Here is a 17,502-nt window from a genome sequence, read left to right as displayed (position 1 = left end):
CATAACACACAGGGTCTGAAACAAAACCAATCATTTTGATTTTTTACTGAATAAGCACAACAAATTATTAGGACTTTGAGGCCAACAATATACAGTTAAAGAAGCTGGATCTCAATGTAAAAAATATGTTAATCAATTTCCATGCATTCTTTACCCCTCCAAACAACTTTATATAAGACAACATAATATAGATACATATGTACTGTACAGAGACAAACTACTGAAAGAAGTTTGTTTTTTAGTTCTAGCGTTTCTAATGCTGAAAGTGAATGAAATATCGTATTAAAATGTAATACTGTATTCAATTTGGATCTAGATCAGAGTAGTGATGGATTCAAGTTTCATGAACACTTGAATGTGATGAGTCACTCATTTCATTTCTCAATGTAGAGCAAGACGTTTCCATTACAGATTAGATATGTCAGTGACCGGCTCAGAGTAAGTCTCTAGTTAATCCACCCAATTGGAGAATGAAGCCTCGACTTCCCCAAATACAAGACCAGAAGAATCAGACCACACTCAGCACTTAAGATACAGATGGGTCCTTCTTATTTGTTAGCTATCTTGAGATTCATACATCTTTATTAAATGTTGGGTGTACAGACACACCACACATTGAGTGATTTCTGTGCTTACCCAGTTAACATGTAAGATCATAAAATCTCCTTTCCATTAAGAACAGATCTGATGTGTTATTTAGCCCTAAACATTGAAAAGTTCACAGCCCAAAGATAATCCAAAATAACTATGTGAAAGAAAGAGACAAAATGTGGTTGAGAAAACACTAGGTAAACCGTACACCGAAATTCACCTTGTACATCCTTAGGCAGGCAAAAGGACTTTAAGGGGACAGAAAGAGGTCAAGAGGTCAATCTTAGCTCCTTAAGGCTGCCAGTCTAGAATGCATCTCCTCAATGTCCTCCTCCGACTCATCCTCTGAGGCTGCAGCTGCGGCAGGAGGCTCCATTTCAGGCAGGGCGTCTGTGACTTTGCTGGGTGCTTTGCCAAGGGCACCTGATTTGGAACAAACCACCAGGGGTCAGCATGTATAATAGTTTTTTTTATCCTCACCAGACAGGCGATAATATACAGCCCCAAACAACTTTGAGACAAGCTTGATTACCAGAGGGACTATCTTTACCTGCTGTGATCTCAAAGAGGATCTTATCAACTTCCGCCTCTGCTGCCTCCTCCATCTCATCGTCATCCTCCATGCTTTCAAAGGTATCCTCCAGCATCTCCTCTATGATACCAGCCTGTGGGACACTCACAACATAAATAATCAATACTCAAACAGTATTTACTCATTTAAACATTGTTTTTCTTCAATATATATTCAAACATAGTTTATGTTTGTAGCTTTGGGGCCTCCCGAGTGGTGCAGCGGTCTAAGGCACTGTAGCGCTTGAGGTTTCGCTACAGATCTGGGTTCGGGAGACCCATGAGGCGACGCACAATTGGCCCAGCGTCATCCGGGTTCGGGGAGGTTTAGGCCGGCAGAGATGTCCTTGTCCTATCGCGCTCTAGCGACTCCTGTGGCGGGCCGGGCCCATGCACCCTGACACAGTCGGCAGTTGTACGGTGTTTCCTCCGACACATTGGTGCGGCTGGCTTCCGGGTTAAGCGAGCAGTGTGTCAAGAAGCAGTGCGGCTTGGCAGGGTCGTGTTTCGGAGGACGCATTGCTCTCGATCTTCGCCTCTTCCGAGTCTGTACAGGAGTTGCAGCGATGGGACAAGACTAACTACCAATTGGATACCACAAAATGGGGTGAAAAAGGGGTAAAAAGATTACTTTAAAAAATATATTATTTGGCAGTGGTTAAAAAAACTGGACCGCTTCCCTGAGTCCCTGAGACAGCTACACACATAGAGAAATGGACATGAGCAGTGATAGATTTATGCTCCCAACAGACACAGTGGCCACAGTGAGTCAGCAGATATGCGACTGACCTTCATCATCTCCTTAGACAGCTCCCTCATGGTGCCCTGGATCTCTGGGATCTTTACTAAGCTCTGCATGGCTTTCATGACCTCTGTGCTCTTCTGAAGAGCCCCAGCTACACGCAATACAGCTGAAAAAATGACAGCAGAGTCACACACAACCTGTACTGTAGCATGACATGTAAAGTACATATTCATATTACGGACATAACTTGGCCTGACCACTTGGCTTGACCAGGAAAAACTTAGGATCCTACTAGCTTACAAAGTGTTTCTATTAATTTATCATCAACTGAACTTATCCTGGGTATTTCCAAGATACACATGGCCAAAAGCTCGGCAAACATCTCATTACAAAATCATGAGCATTAATATGGAGTTGGTCCCCCCTTTGCTGCTATAACCTCCACTCTTCTGGGAAGGATTTACACTAGATGTTGGAACATTGCTACAGGGACTTGCTTCCATTCAGTGAGGTCGGGCACTCATGTTGGCCGATTAGGTCTGGCTCGAAGTCGGCATTCCAATTCATCCCAAAGGTGTTCGATGGAGTTGAGGTCAGGGCTCTGTGCAGGCCAGTCAAGTTCTTCCACACCGATCTCGACAAACCACTTCTGTATGGACCTCGCTTTGTGCACGGGGGCATTGTCATGCGGAAACAGGAAAGGGCCTTCCGCAAACTGTTGCCACAAAGTTGGAAGCACAGAATTGTCTAGAATATCATTGTATGCTGTAGCGTTAAGACTTCCCTTCACTGGAACTAAGGAACCTAGCTCAAACCATGAAAAACAGCCCCAGATCATTATTCCTCTTTCACCAAACTTTACAGTTGGCACTATGCACTGGGGCAGGTAGCATTCTCCTGGCATCTGCCAAACCCAGATTCATCCGTCGGACTGCCTGATGGTGATGCGTGGCTTATCACTCCAGAGAACACGTTTCCACTGCTCCGGAGTCCAATGGTGGCGAGCTTTACACTACTCCAGCCGACACTTAGCATTGCGCATGGTGATCTTAGGCTAGTGTGTGGCTGCTTGGTCATGGAAACCCATTTCATGAAGCTCCCGACAAACAGTTATTGGGCCGACGTTGATTCCAAAGGCAGGAACTCGGTAGTGAGTGTTGCAACCAAATACATTTTTACACCCTATGCGCTCCAGCGGTCCCATTCTGTGAGCTTGTGTGGCCTACCACTTTGCGGCTGAACCTTTGTTGCTCCTAGACGTTTCCACTTCACAATAACAGCTCTTACAGTTGACCGGGGCAGCTCTAGCAGGGCAGAAATTTTACGAACTGACTTGTTGGAAAGGTAGAATCCTATGACGGTGCCACATCTAAAGTCACTGAGCTCTTCAGTACGGGCCATTCTACTATCAATGTTTTCCTATGGAGATTGCATGTCTGTGTCCTCAATTTTATACACCAGTCAGCAACAGGTGTGGCTGAAATAGCCCAATCCACTAATTTGAAGGGGTGTCCACATACTTTTGCATATATAGTGTATATTGTATCTGGTGGCACTACATCAGTTGCTTTAACACTCACAAAGCTGGTTCTTCATGCTGAGTAGTACAGAGTTCATTTGGGCTTTGGAAGCATAAAGTTTGCTGACTGCACGCTTCGACTGGATCATCTCTTTTGCAAGAACCACACACACGTCCCGGTGTCCCTTTTTAGCAGCATCTTTAATGGATCTCTTTACCTTCTCCTCCTCCCTCTGAATGTCTGAGATACAAGAGAGGAACAATGAGAAACTGCTAAATAATGTAATATAACAAACTGTAATGTATAACATAAGTTTGACAGCAGCTTTCATTTGTGTAGGTTGTCTGCCAAACGCGCATTGGTGATAACATTTCACTTCCTTATGTTATAAAATACATATTACCAAGACAAATATTATTATTCATGTTCTGAATCGTTCAGTGGGGTCTTTGTCTCACATTTCATTAACAATAGTATACTGTTAATAAAAACTGTTGACAGAGCGGTGCAGCTTTCTTGCAGAAACTTTTGAGGATTTTACATGTTGTGGTGGTCGTCTTCAAAGTCATTTCCGCAGGTCGCGAAAAGAAAAAGTAGCATGACACGAGCTAGATTAAATGTAAAAGGCTTTTAAACTTTTTTTAAATAAAAAACAGTATGTTCAGTGTTCCATTGATATTTCCCAAAGATATGCTTTTTTTATGATAAATCTTTAAATAATAACAGGAAAATATCACATTGAAAGGTGTATACTAAAATCTGAAAATACTACGTCTCAAAATCGATATCTATCTTATCTATATCTATATCTATCCTATATGTTTTATGTCCTGCGGATTTGAGAAGAAAAATGACGAGTTCAACCTGAAAGTGAGCCTTCATTCTTGCACAGCATCCAGCCTATAGCTGACACGAAGCTCTGTTGATTTAGTCACCCTAATTTTGGCCATCCTACAAGGGTAAAAACTCCAATAACTTTTGAATGGATTTTGATAGGCATGAGGTTTGGCCCATTGGTTTAACAGTATTTGACCCATTAGTGAAAATATGAGATTTTGATTGGACACCCTACTTTGTGTTTATGTTGCTTTAGTGTATTGAAAACGACTTGCTCTCTGACATTCTTAGAGTAACAAAGCAAAGTTGCACTGGACCTCACATAAAATAGCCTTGAAGCTCTTCTTCTCACCTCGAATTTGTCTGTCAATCACTCTCATCTCCTTCCTGATTTTGAGTGACCATTCATTTACCTTAAATGATAGAAAAAGTGAATTAATCGTAAACAAAAAAGAGTAAAATATGACATTAACTGTGCTATTCACTGTAAAGGTTAAAGGAAATGTTGTGTAAACACAGTACATTTGAGACAGAACCATGAAAACGTGCTTTAGATTGGTTTGTTTACATCCGAAGATGGTGCTGACTGCTACCTGCTGCTTGTACTTTAACGTTATCTATGTGGCTAGCCATAGCATTTTCGGGAATAAAGTTTGTAAAGATACGCTACACATTCTCTCAATACAAGTAGCAAGCACGTAGCTAGCTAGCTAACAATCAAACTGAAACGCTAACGTTAGCTAGCTAGCCCAGCAACAGTTGCCTAGCTAACGTTAGTTGGCTAACGTTAGGGAGCCAGCTCGTTAACGTTATCTGCCTTGGTAAACGTTGCATTAGCTACTTTAAAACACAACGTTATTCCATTGAAGTTTAAATACGACTGAGAAGAGTTATTCAATAAACGCAACACCGTCGCCATGCCATAAATAACCAGAGCTGGCTAACTTCGAATGCATTGTTTGGCTAGCTGTCCTTAACAGGCTCGCTGATAGCTGGCTAGCTCGCAAGCTCGTCGCCCCCCACCAGAAGCCTTTACTTACCAGGTCTTTCGGTGGTTTATCGTGTGTTTTCCCGAACAGCCCCATGTTAACTAACTTAGATAAACTGATAACAATACAGAAAACCACAGAAAAAGTGTCATACACCTTCAACCACTTCCTGATTCCAAGCTACGCCACTTCGCCTCACAGGCTACGTTCCAATACGTGCACGCAATCTTCTTTTCCTGTATTTTTTCCTTGAATCTAAATGACTGAAACTATGTAGTGCTAAATGCAAAATAATGCTAAAATTTATCAAACGTATTCAATATTTCCAAAATGATAAGGTCGTCAATATACTTCAACCAATAGACCCAAAGCATGACATCAGAGATAGGCCTAGCAAATGTAATGTGTTTTGGATCCAACACAATGCAGTGAGTGGTAGGCTACCTGGTGGCCACTTAAATTGTAGAAAACGCAGGAACACATAGCCTAATAACTAGCCTGTGGGAATGTCTACATGGCTCATAAACGTTCAGCACCATGGACAGCTAGCTACACGATGAACGTGAACTAAAACAGGACTGATCACAGGGGATCACAAGGACTGATCACAGATTCAGCACCATGGCCGCTGAACAGCGTTGAATCCAAGTAGGTCATATGAGTGAAGATTCAGCTCCCCTGTGTTGTATTGTGGTTAGGTCCCCTGAAACCTAGAATTGTAGGCTATAACTAAAGGAAGACATTGAAGATATTTGGAAATACTGCACTCTGACTCTTTGGTATCAGCTTCATACCTTGAGCTGCACCTGTTCAATTCCAGTACAGTACAGGGTTCTTGAGCGTTGAGCGATTCGTTTAGTAATTCAGTAATACTTTTGGCGTTGGTATGTATCAACATTGAGGTATGCCTAGACCTACATATCTGTATCATGGTGACATGACACTAGGCCTGTGATCCCTTTGTATGTGGAGTGTCAATGGAGGGTGTGCAACTCAATATTAGGAATGTGTTCATAATGTTTTGTACAGTTAGTGTACATCCAGTGGTCTGCAAAAAAAGGGTATTACAGAGGTCAATATAACTTGTTTTTTTATAGCATTTTGCCTGGCAGGATTGCTTCTCGTGGCAAATCCACTTATCCTTACACTAGCAGACCATGCCCTACACTGTCACTCATGACGTAAAGGCAGGTTCCCTTTCAAGGACTTCTAGATTTTTCTCTCATATGGTCTGTCGCACCAATCAAATACACCTTTGGTGAATTTTAACCAATAACAGATAGCAGAGGGCGGGTTTTAAAGGCATTCCAGACTGATCTTTACAATTGCGCATGTTTGCTTGGATTGCCGGATGGTACTTTAGCCATATAGAGGCTGAGAGAATCCTGTGGACATCCTGGCTCACTGGGATTAGGTTGAATGAGTTGACTATAAACAGTTTGTTTTACATAACAGCTAGTAATTGAGTCAGCACTGTGTAAACTAACTCTAAAATAGATGCTGAAAACGAAAGGCATAATTTAAAATAGCCTACAGTCACGCATAGTGGAGTATTTTATTTTTCTAATCGGAAAGGTGTCAATTGTCAGTCGTTACGTAGAATAGCGCAAGCTAACAGCTACGTTCATTATGTCAGTAGTAGGTATTGATGTGGGTTTCCAAAATTGTTACATCGCTGTTGCCAGAAGCGGCGGCATTGAAACCATTGCCAATGAATACAGTGACAGATGTACGCCGTAAGTATATCATTGACACTATATAAAATGTGACTGTGCGCAATGTTTGCGACTGGATGCGCGCTGTAGCCTACCTGATGGCGTAGTGATCAAATGCTTCCACGATGGATGTTTCATGTGTAATTATGAATATCTTACATTGGAGGATGACATTACATTGGATAGTATTTTTTCTTCCATGTACATGCGTAGCCTATTGATTGGTATATTTTCAGCTTTGCGTATTACAACGTTATAACGTCGTCTCCATTCTCAGAAGTCTCTGTTACATGTTAATTTTACCATATGACTTAATAATTGAAATCGAATACGTATATGGAATTTTTGGTCTTATCTTACACTTTTCTATCCTATCCTGTTCTAAGACATGATTTTTAAGGCTTGGCGATAGCCTACGCCCAAATATGACCAAATTGTTCAGTATTAGAATGTTGTTGTTCATTTCTTTCTATATCTCATGTCTTATCGTTGTTTTAATGAATGTGTTTACATTACTCTATTTTTGAAATAAGATATGTTGTGGTGGGGGGGCGGGGGTGTTCAAAGCAGGCCCATGCGTTGAGTGTCAACCAAATGTAGGCTATATCGCATTTTACTTCTTGCGATCATCATTGCATTTGCTGGGACTTGACTGTTGTACATTTTTGCTCTCAGACATACAGTACGACAAATTCCCATGTGGACAGAATAATTTGAACAAAGATAAATATAGGCTCTAGATTGGCTGCTTGTAAGCCTATGTGAATGTGACTATCATACACACGTTATGACATTGGAAGAGGTGCCTGTGAATACACGGGTATGGCCTAAAGTTTAGTTGACACTAATTCCTCTCGAAACTGCAAGATTCCACCTGCTCCTCCTAACATGCCACTGTGCAAGATGCACCAATACTCTCAGTGAGAGGGAATGTAATGACCTGGGTTTTATTACAGCCTGCTCTTGCAAATAACTACAATTTCCAAATAACTAAAATGACAACAGAGCAACTGCAGGCATTTTTTTCTATGCATAGAAAAACCTGGATCACTCTTTGTCAGCAACACAATGAGCTGATGCCGGAAGTGTATCAGTTAAATTAGTTAAGAAAGTGATATTATTAATGAGCAGGAATTCTTCGGAATCCTCTTCCCGAAAAGGTCTGAAGCTTCTGCGCATGTGCGGTATTCTCTACTTTACTCACGGTCTTTGCTCTACTCGTTCGGCTGCCCAGAGAACAGGCTACTATTTTAAATATTTGAAGGTGAACTTTTCTGTCTTACTGCCCTAATTCATAATACTTTCACAGACTCCCTTGTGAAATTCCCTTAATAATCTTCAGATTTTCAACCTCCATCGTTCTAAACTGGTATTCTTCTTTCTATGTCAATCTATCTTGTAGCCTACCATCAACCATTAGGCCTATAGCAAATTTTGTATGTATTTATTTGTTTTGGTTCCCCAGGGCTTGGGTGTCTCTGGCCTCCAAAAACCGCACCATTGGAAATGCAGCCAAGGGTCAAGTAAGATAATCAAATGAGAATAGATTTTATAGTACTAGTACTGTGCAAATGTAATTTCGCAGATAAATACTTTTTGGGAAATTATCGAATTGGTCAGGATCAAATCACATGTAAGTAAAAAAACAATGTTTTATTTCAGATTATAACAAACTTCAAAAACACAGTCCATGGCTTCAAGAAGTTCCATGGCAGAGCGTTCGATGACCCATATGTCCAGGGGGAGAAACCCAAGTTGCCTTACAGCTTGCACAAGCTGGCCAGTGGCAACACTGGAATCAAGGTAACACCACTGTACACATTTCCACTCGGTTCCCTTTTCACTGCACTCCATTTATATTGTGTTCTCTTTAGCTCCATCACCCCATGGTCCATTGTCACTATGTACAGTACCATTGTTATTTTGCTCAATTGTTTGTATTTTCTACTGTATTTTACCTACAAAGAAGATAATTTTGCAGTTTTAAAGATAATTTTCTTGCAGTTCTATACATTTTGCCATGTCTAATGTGTATTCATGCGATATTGAGTGACTCAAACATCACCATAAAATCCAAGAGCTGAAAAACTTAGCTTAGAAACATAAGCCGACATGGGCTAGTTGATCTGTACATTTCTGAGAAGTTCTAAATAGCTCTCTAAGGTATGCATTGACTGACATGACAAGAGGAAAACTGATGATGCACTACCCAATTTTGAAATTGCACCGTGTGAATTTATTAATACATCTTTCAAGAGTAAGTTGAAAGCCAGACCGAGTTCCTTATTATTATTTATTTTTGGGGGCGGGGGGACCCCCTCACACCCCCTGCCGACACCACAGTTTGGGAACCACTGGTCTAAATGGCCTAAATTAAAACTGTGTCCCATTCATAGGTGCGTTACCTGGATGAGGACAAAGTATTCACAATTGAGCAGGTAACAGCAATGCTGCTGACCAAGCTGAAGGAAACTTCGGAGAGCGCCCTCAAGAAGCCAGTTGTGGACTGTGTGATCTCTGTGAGTTACAACAATATATTGCAATACACTGAAAATGGATCTAGTCAACATAATAACAATATAGCTACTGCACATGTGAATATACCATGAAACTAACCATACAAATATTTCCATCTTATTTCAAGTTTATTATTTTCTAACAAGAGTTTTGTTTCATAGGTCCCAAGTTTTTTCACCGATGCAGAGAGGAGGTCTGTGATGGATGCCACCCAAATTGCAGGGTTGAACTGTCTGCGTCTGATCAATGACACCACGGCAGGTCAGTGATTCCCACAGAGTGTCTTTAGATTTATTGATTCTAGTTGCCTAAAGCATTAATGTGTATTTAATTGTTTCACAACACATTTTTTATTTCTACCAACAACTTTATTTGATTAGGGAATATCATTATCCCAAAATAGGCTGGGGTTCCCTAGAGACTGCAGTTTTGCAAGTCTTAGTTTTCTCCCCTTAATCAGCAGGCACTGATATTCACAGAGGGCATTTGAAAAGCCCCTTGTTGGATGTGTAGGCCTGTGTAGGCCTTTAATCTACAATGTGTAGGCCTTTAAGCTACACAAACATATAATCATATTTTGTGATATTAGGTTTAGGGGACCAGAATGACCTTATGACACATACATTACTTATATTAATTTCCATCCACTAAGATGCTCTTATTCCTGCAGTGGTGTAGTGTTATTCATTAGAGTGTCTCATATTGTTGTTTCTAAATGGCAGTGGCCCTGGCTTATGGGATCTACAAACAGGACCTGCCCACCCCTGAAGAGAGGCCACGCAATGTGGTGTTCGTGGACCTGGGACATTCATCATTCCAGGTCTCCATATCAGCCTTTAACAAAGGCAAACTCAAGGTGGATTTTTCTTCCTAAAGTACTGAAGCCTATCACTATTTTTCACCCTTCTTTTTCATTATTTCTTCCATATTTAACCCCTAACTGTCTGGTCAATTAACCAGGTCCTGGCAACAGCCTTTGACCCCTACCTGGGTGGGCGTAACTTTGATGAGGCACTTGTGGATAACTTCTGCGAGGAATTCAAGGCAAGGTACAAGCTCAACGTGAGGGAGAACCCCAGGGCTATTCTGCGGCTGTCTCAGGAATGTGAGAAACTGAAGAAGTTGATGAGCGCCAATTGCTCTGACCTTCCCATTAACATCGAGTGCTTCATGAATGACATTGATGTGACAGGCAAGATGAACAGGTACACATATCGATTTGTGACCCCTTCGTTTAGCTTCCTATAGTTTTAGAGATTTATATGCATTAATGATAATTCCACTTTTCCCCTTCCTTTTAATTTTCAGAATCCAGTTTGAAGAACTGTGTGCACCCTTTTTGATGAGAGTAGAGGCACCATTGAAAGCAGTTATGGAACAATCAAGTATGTAATTTTTATCAAATCGAATTTGATTTAGTAGATGAACATCCGTGGTGACAGTAAATGATAATTCAACAGTAACCAGAACATGCATTATTTTACCCTCTCTGTGTGTTTGTGTTTTGTGTCAGAGCTGAGCCGGGATGAGATCTATGCAGTGGAGGTGGTAGGAGGAGCCACCAGGATCCCTTCCATTAAAGAGAAGATCTCCAAGTTCTTTGGCAAAGATGTCAGCACCACACTCAATGCAGACGAGGCTGTGGCACGTGGCTGTGCTCTTCAGGTACTCCCCTATCCTCTTACAAAGATGGAAACTTCAGCCATCAATTGTATATGATTTGCTGTAATATTCAGTGTGTAACAATGTGATTGTGTGTTTGTGTTTGTGTCCTTGTTTGGTTGTGTGTTTGTTTATGTATGTGTGTGTGTAGTGTGCAATTATGTCCCCAGCGTTTAAGGTGCGTGAATTCTCTATCACTGATGTGGTTCCCTTTCCCATCACCCTGCGTTGGAAGTCCCCTACAGAAGATGGAGTTGGGTAAGGGCACCTATTCAGCTGGCTCTATAGAAAGAAACATGCGTCTGTAGGTGCAGTGTTGTTTATAGTAAGATGAGCAGACATTACAACTCAGTGTTTCCCTCTGTGTTTGTCTTGTCCTCATTCAAACCCACTGTCTGTTCTACAGAGAATGTGAGGTGTACAGTAAGAACCATGCAGCACCCTTCTCCAAAGTCATTACCTTCCACAAGAAGGAGCCCTTTGACTTGGAAGCATTCTACAGCCTCCCACAGGAGCTGCCTTACCCGGACATCAGGATAGGTACACCTGCTTATTCAACTCAGGCCTCTGCAGTTCTTCCATCTTTAATGTACCTGTTCAAGGAATTGGAAGGTGGTCTCACTGAACATAAAATATTTAGCTGTAACACCCGGATGGCACTTTGCTATTCTGCCTTGAGATCCCCTTACAAGACAGAGCAGTGTGCTCTATGGAATTCAGCTCCTATATGTCTGTAATGGCCATCTGCAAGTGTTCCCTGGTGGCCAGCCTGATGATGAACATTTAAACTCTATAGTGGGGGTCTCCCACCTGGCTGGTAATTAGGACTCAGGCTTAATCTCCCATGGAACAAACACTGCGTCCCTATGAGTCACAGGAGTCATTTACAGAGCCGAGCTGTGTGTGTGAGTGTGTGCATTATAAGGGGGTGTCGCAGATGGGATTTCAGTTTGAAAGAAGTGCAATTACTAGCTAGTCAGACCTCATCCTCTTTCCCCTGTCTCTGATGGACATGTCAATTCTCCAGTGTGTTTGTGTCATTTCTTGTGACTCCATCAGGTGTGACATTTGAACGTCTCTCTCCCTCCATCCCTTTCTCTCTTGCTTTCTCAGGGCGTTTTTCTGTTCAGAATGTGGTTCCCCAGCCTGATGGAGAAAGCTCCAAAGTGAAGGTCAAAGTGCGCGTCAACGTGCATGGCATCTTCAGTGTTTCCAGTGCCTCCCTGATCGAGAAGCAGAAGGGTGAAGGAGAGGATGTTCAGATGGACATGGAACCCACTGTGCAGAATGAAGGAAGGCCAGAGGACCAGGTAAGAGACAAAGGAGTGAGAAGATTCACCTGAATTTCACATTTGTGAAGTTCGTTATTCAGCCACTTCACACTATTTTAAGATTTCAGAGCGACAAAGAAGCTGTTGTTTAATCTTCCCATTTGAATGTCTTAGGTCTAAGACTTAAAGCACTGATTTGACTTCATGTCTTTCTCTATGTGATTATTTTCACTCAAGCCCATTTTCTCTCTATTCCTGGCTCTTGAAGCTGCACCACATTCCTCTCATTGAAGATGACACCTTTAACTATATGGAGGAGGTTTGTGGTCACTGTGTGTGATTAGCCCTCACTCCAATCCCTTTTCATACTCCACTTCACCCTCTGCGAGGTGAAGTCCAATGCTGGTCTCATCTGTGGAGCACTGGTCTCACTAAGGTTCATCACATTGAGCCTGAGAGAACGGGTGTGTTTGTATAACCAGGCTTGGCAGTGTGTGACGCCAGATGATACATGAAGCCAGTGGAATAGCTATTAAGATGAATATACTTTCCACATCTTCATAGCTCTATCCTTCACAGGCTGTGCTGTACCTGTGTCTGCTATAAAAAAAATCCTCCTCCACTCCTTTGATATTATCAATATGTCAGTGTATTTGAATGTGTTACTCATACAGATCATAACATTCTAATTGGCATCTCTGAACAGTAGAGATTTTGATTAGATTAAAGTAACTGTCCAGTGAAAATCATATTCTGTTAACTCATACCCAAATAACGTTGTTGACTCGTATTTGTGGCCAAAGTATAAGTTGGAGAAGTTTTAGGTGGAGTTTATCTCAAACACACCATTCCAACACAGAAAAGCAGCTTTTTAACTTACTTAATTACCATATTTTGGAAGGAAAACTATTTCACTCATATTGTAATTAATTATAGGTCATATTTCATAGAAATCTGGAAACACTGCACAGTTACTTTAACAGGAGGGGTGTGCAGCTTGAAGTAAGCTGGTTTAGATAGACATAGGTGTAACATAATCAATTACACTACTAAGGTGGTCCATGAGTCAAACCTACTGTAAGTAGAGCAGCCAAGAGTTGATTGTAAGATTCAGGGGATGTTGCTGTGAGAGTGTCCTACTGTCTCAGACTAAAATGCAGGTGGACCAGGAGAGTCAAGGCCAGGGGGACCAGCAGAATGAGGATGTCAGTTCCTGCAGTAAGGTGAATACATTCATAATAAGAAACTATAATTACATTTAAACTTTTATGTCTTGTGAAACAATGAGAATCAATATAAGAGTTGGAACTGATGTATTTGTTTAATTTCCCAACAAAGGAGAGAGTCCCTGATGAGAAGCAGGACCCAGCAGCAGGGGGAAGCAAGCCCAAAGTCAAAGTGAAAAGCACTGACCTTCCCATCCTGGCCAACATCATCAGACAGCTGGACAGGGGGGTCCTCAATGACTTTGTGGAGTATGAGGTGAGTCACTCGTAAGGCCACCCCAGCAGCTGAGTCATATTCTCATTGTAATGCTGGTCGCTTCGACTGGGGAAAAACTTTGACCCTAAGGAAAGCTTATTGTAAAGTAAAACTTACCTGCCTTGTTTAGTTCAAAGACATAAAACATGAGTAGGAAAGGTTTCTGTATGAAGGTTAAGAATCTGAACCACCTTTGGAAATGTAACAGCAAGTTCTGCATTAGTTGTCTCATTCATGATTGACCTATGTTGTACACTTCTACAAAACTGTGGCAGATGATGTACCTCACTGTGTCCTATATTTTTGTGTGGCTGGATTCCATTGAGCTGCCTGGGAGTGGGTATTAGAGGAGGCGGAAGGCTGATTTTGGCTCTCAGCACACGTGCCTCCCTCTGTCGCTCCCTCCTTTTCTCTATCTGTACTTCAGAGCCAGATGATCGTCCAGGACAAGCTGGAGAAAGAGAGGAATGATGCTAAGAATGCTGTGGAGGAGTATGTGTACGACCTGCGGGACAAACTGTGTGGCATCTATGAGAAGTACACCACTGAGGAGGTAAGAACCTAGATTAACATATTTCTTCGAACTAATAAATAAATATTGCCACATTGAACAAATAACAAGTCTTTGCAATACATCATGTGTTTGCTGATACCTGTTTTGGCCTTTCTCACCTTCCAAAAAGGACAGTAATCGTCTGACAATGATGCTCGAAGACACAGAGAACTGGCTTTATGAGGAGGGAGAGGACCAAGACAAACAGGTCTATGTGGATAAGCTGGAAGATCTCAAGGTTAGTGTTCATTTAGCATAAACAACTTTTATATCCAGCCTCTGCCTGCACCCATCTGCTATTATGGCAATTCTGAAATCAGGAGCAAGATACGTGAATAATAAACAAATGTTTTTGGGGGCATTTAGGTGAACAGTGTCATCATCTCCATTTGAAAACATTAACCTCCGTTTGAAGGTTTGGGTACGTGACTGACATTTTTTTGTGTGACTTGACTGATATGATTTGACTGATGTCCTTTTCCAGAGGTTTGGCCAGCCCATTCAGGACAGGCACAGGGAGCAGGAGGACAGGCCGAGAGCATTTGAAGAAATGGGCAAGAAGATCCAACTCTATATGAAGGCTGTGGAGCTTTACAAACAGAAGGTAAAAACTGGAATACTTTTTTAGCATCCTTTCATCTTTGCAATCTTTTTGTTTTTCTAGATTGCACTGATGTCAGAAAAGGCATTATCATGTTATTGCGTGCTTGTTATCTCCAATTGAACCTGCTCTATTTCTTTGATTGAACCACCAATCACTAAAGCTCAGTGTGAGATGCAGTGAAATTATGCTGAGACCATTTACAATGCCCCTTTTTCTCTGTGAACTACTACACCACTGCTCTGTTGGGATTGTGCTAATTGCTTTCCCTGTATTACCTTTTCCATTTTCAGTACACTCCCATTTTATTTGTTTAGTTTCATCAGTCATGTGTGGCCTGTACACACTTTTCAAACCTGGTTAGGTCAATGTCAGTAATTTTATGAGCACTTGTGACACTGTCTGTTCTAGGACTTAATATGTTTCTGGGTTTAACCCAGGATGTATGTAATAAACAATCTGTGAAATTTAGATTAATTCATTATTTGTGAGGGCATAGATGAGGTAATTTACGTAATGAGATAGAGGTGTTCTAGCTCTAATTGTTTTGTTTCCTATCTACACTCAGGATGAACGTTACCAGCATCTGAATGCTGAGGAGATGAGCAACGTGGAGAAGTGTGTAAATGAAAGCATGGGCTGGATGAACAGCAAGATGAACGCCCAGAGCCAACTCACAATCGCCCAGGGCCCAGTAGTCAAAGTAGCAGACATAATTTCCAAAATACAGGTGTGTGTGATAAGAGGGTATGATTCAACCATATGACATGCTATTGGCACATCGTCACCAGTTACTTATCTTTTTAATAATACTGCATGTTCCTATCTCCCACATATACCTATACTTTAGGAACTGGATGAAGTATGCAACCCAGTGGTCAACCGGCCGAAGCCCAAAGCAGAGGATGTGTCAGAGGAGAACTACAAGAGCAACGGGGCCCATAACGGCCCAAGGCAAGGAGCTGGCGGGAAGGGAGAGGCAAAGGGAAGCAACCAGACAAAGCCTCCCTCAGGAGAGATGGAGATTGACTGAGCCCCTCTCTGCCAAACAAGCTCTGCTGCCATTACTCTAGCTCCCATCAGAGCAGGTCTACCCAAACATACATAGTATATCAAGGAACCATTTTTCCATGTCCACCACCACTCAGTGGGCTGTTTTGTGCATTTGTATTTAGAGTCCCCCTGTTTGATTTTTACCTTTTTAGACTTTGCCTTGTATATTACAATGGTGCGCTCCTTCTTGAGTGGTTAGACAAGACCATATATAGTCATTAACTGTAAGATTAGATATATTAAAACAATGCAGGCTCTCCCAAAAGTTGTTTTTCTAAACCATACGTGTTTGCATTTCAAAAGTCCCATAAGCAGATCTCTAAGGTGACTCTTATTGCACATAACCTTGTAGTGGAACATAAGTAGAATTACTGTCTGAACAAACGCTAAGGCTGATTAAACTATTAGTAAACTGTGTATGCAATAATACATATTATATATATTTGTATTTAATATATTAATTTGAAAAGATGTCTGTATGTCTAGATTCTGTAAATATTATTTTAGTAATTTAAACTGGCCAATGCATATAGTTGTGTATAGGATACATTCCTAGTGTTGAAATGGGTGACACCACAACTGTCAAGTAGCAAGACAAGAGAGCAAGGTGCTGCCTATTCTTTTACTTGTTTTCATGCATTTCCATATTTGAATCATGAGATTTTAAAACGGCAAGTAATAAATGCATTATTTTGTCTTTAGACAAACATTGTGTTATTTCATTATTGATCGAAATGTAATTGACTAAAGTGCTAAAGATGTGTATTCAAAGTATCTTCATCTTATTTAAGACTATTATGCTACAAAACTCTAATAGGGTCAAGTCTCTATAGGATGTTACTACATAAAGAGGATGTTATTTTATTCAATGCATCTAGTGCTTTTTGTTCCTGATAGGCTCTTTTAGCCCGAGCAGCCCTCGAAGTGAAGGTTTTATTTTTTGAATATATATATTTTTGGAGAAAAAACAGTATACATACAAGAAGTATACAAACAGACAATGATAACATATGCTAGGGGGTACAACAAATTACAGATTATACAAAGACCTTAAAATATGCACACATATTGATTGTTTTAACAGCTTTTTTATTAGAAGAATGTAGAATGGTTTTAATGTACTGCTCGAAATCCTAATAGAAAACACGGAAGAGTGTTTTTTTTAGTGAATTTACATTTATGAATATGACATTTTGCAATTAGGACAATTAGTGGTAAAATTGTTTTTCTTGATCCTTTTTATAGTTAAGGAAACCGAGCAGCACATTCTCCCATAAAAAAAACTAGAGTCATCAAGAATATTTACAATGATAAAACTATGAATATCTTTCCATAATTTCTTTACATGTAGACAATGCCAAAATAAATGCAAAACTGTTTCTGGATGCTCAACACA

At 41.0% G+C, this 17,502-nt stretch overlaps 2 protein-coding genes across 4 annotated transcripts; one reads left to right on the top strand and one right to left on the bottom strand.

The window, feature by feature from the left end:
- Nucleotides 1-30: 30 nt before the first annotated feature.
- Nucleotides 31-5,700, bottom strand: LOC129812954 (charged multivesicular body protein 3). Of its 2 annotated transcripts, none has more exons than XM_055864972.1 (6): nt 5,304-5,700; nt 4,586-4,676; nt 3,487-3,666; nt 1,951-2,072; nt 1,142-1,256; nt 31-1,014 (listed from the first exon to the last, which is right to left on the bottom strand). In XM_055864972.1, the coding sequence occupies exons 1-6, from the start codon at nt 5,346-5,348 to the stop codon at nt 875-877; spliced, it is 693 nt and encodes a 230-aa protein (XP_055720947.1). In that variant the 5' UTR covers nt 5,349-5,700; the 3' UTR covers nt 31-874. The 2 variants fall into 2 exon arrangements, with proteins under 2 accessions (XP_055720947.1, XP_055720948.1); XM_055864973.1 differs by having other exon boundaries at nt 4,616-4,676; nt 5,304-5,694.
- Nucleotides 5,701-6,589: 889 nt separating this feature from the next.
- On the top strand, nt 6,590-16,813 carry LOC129812949 (heat shock 70 kDa protein 4L-like). 2 transcript variants are annotated; one of them, XM_055864962.1, is made up of 20 exons: nt 6,590-6,988; nt 8,433-8,490; nt 8,630-8,770; nt 9,364-9,486; nt 9,646-9,745; nt 10,207-10,340; nt 10,445-10,689; nt 10,793-10,869; nt 10,998-11,149; nt 11,298-11,404; nt 11,553-11,686; nt 12,260-12,456; nt 12,686-12,736; nt 13,566-13,640; nt 13,756-13,899; nt 14,327-14,452; nt 14,583-14,690; nt 14,937-15,056; nt 15,622-15,783; nt 15,904-16,813. In XM_055864962.1, exons 1-20 carry the CDS (start codon nt 6,882-6,884, stop codon nt 16,084-16,086), a joined length of 2,544 nt encoding a protein of 847 aa, XP_055720937.1. In that variant the 5' UTR covers nt 6,590-6,881; the 3' UTR covers nt 16,087-16,813. The 2 variants fall into 2 exon arrangements, with proteins under 2 accessions (XP_055720937.1, XP_055720938.1); XM_055864963.1 differs by lacking the exon at nt 12,686-12,736 and having other exon boundaries at nt 6,591-6,988.
- The last annotated feature ends 689 nt before the right edge of the window (nt 16,814-17,502 follow it).

Source organism: Salvelinus fontinalis, chromosome 16, assembly GCF_029448725.1.
Source record: "Salvelinus fontinalis isolate EN_2023a chromosome 16, ASM2944872v1, whole genome shotgun sequence".
NCBI classification, from domain to species: domain Eukaryota; kingdom Metazoa; phylum Chordata; class Actinopteri; order Salmoniformes; family Salmonidae; genus Salvelinus; species Salvelinus fontinalis.
Note: the sequence above shows the minus strand (reverse complement) of the source record. Positions and strands in the feature narration are given on the sequence as shown.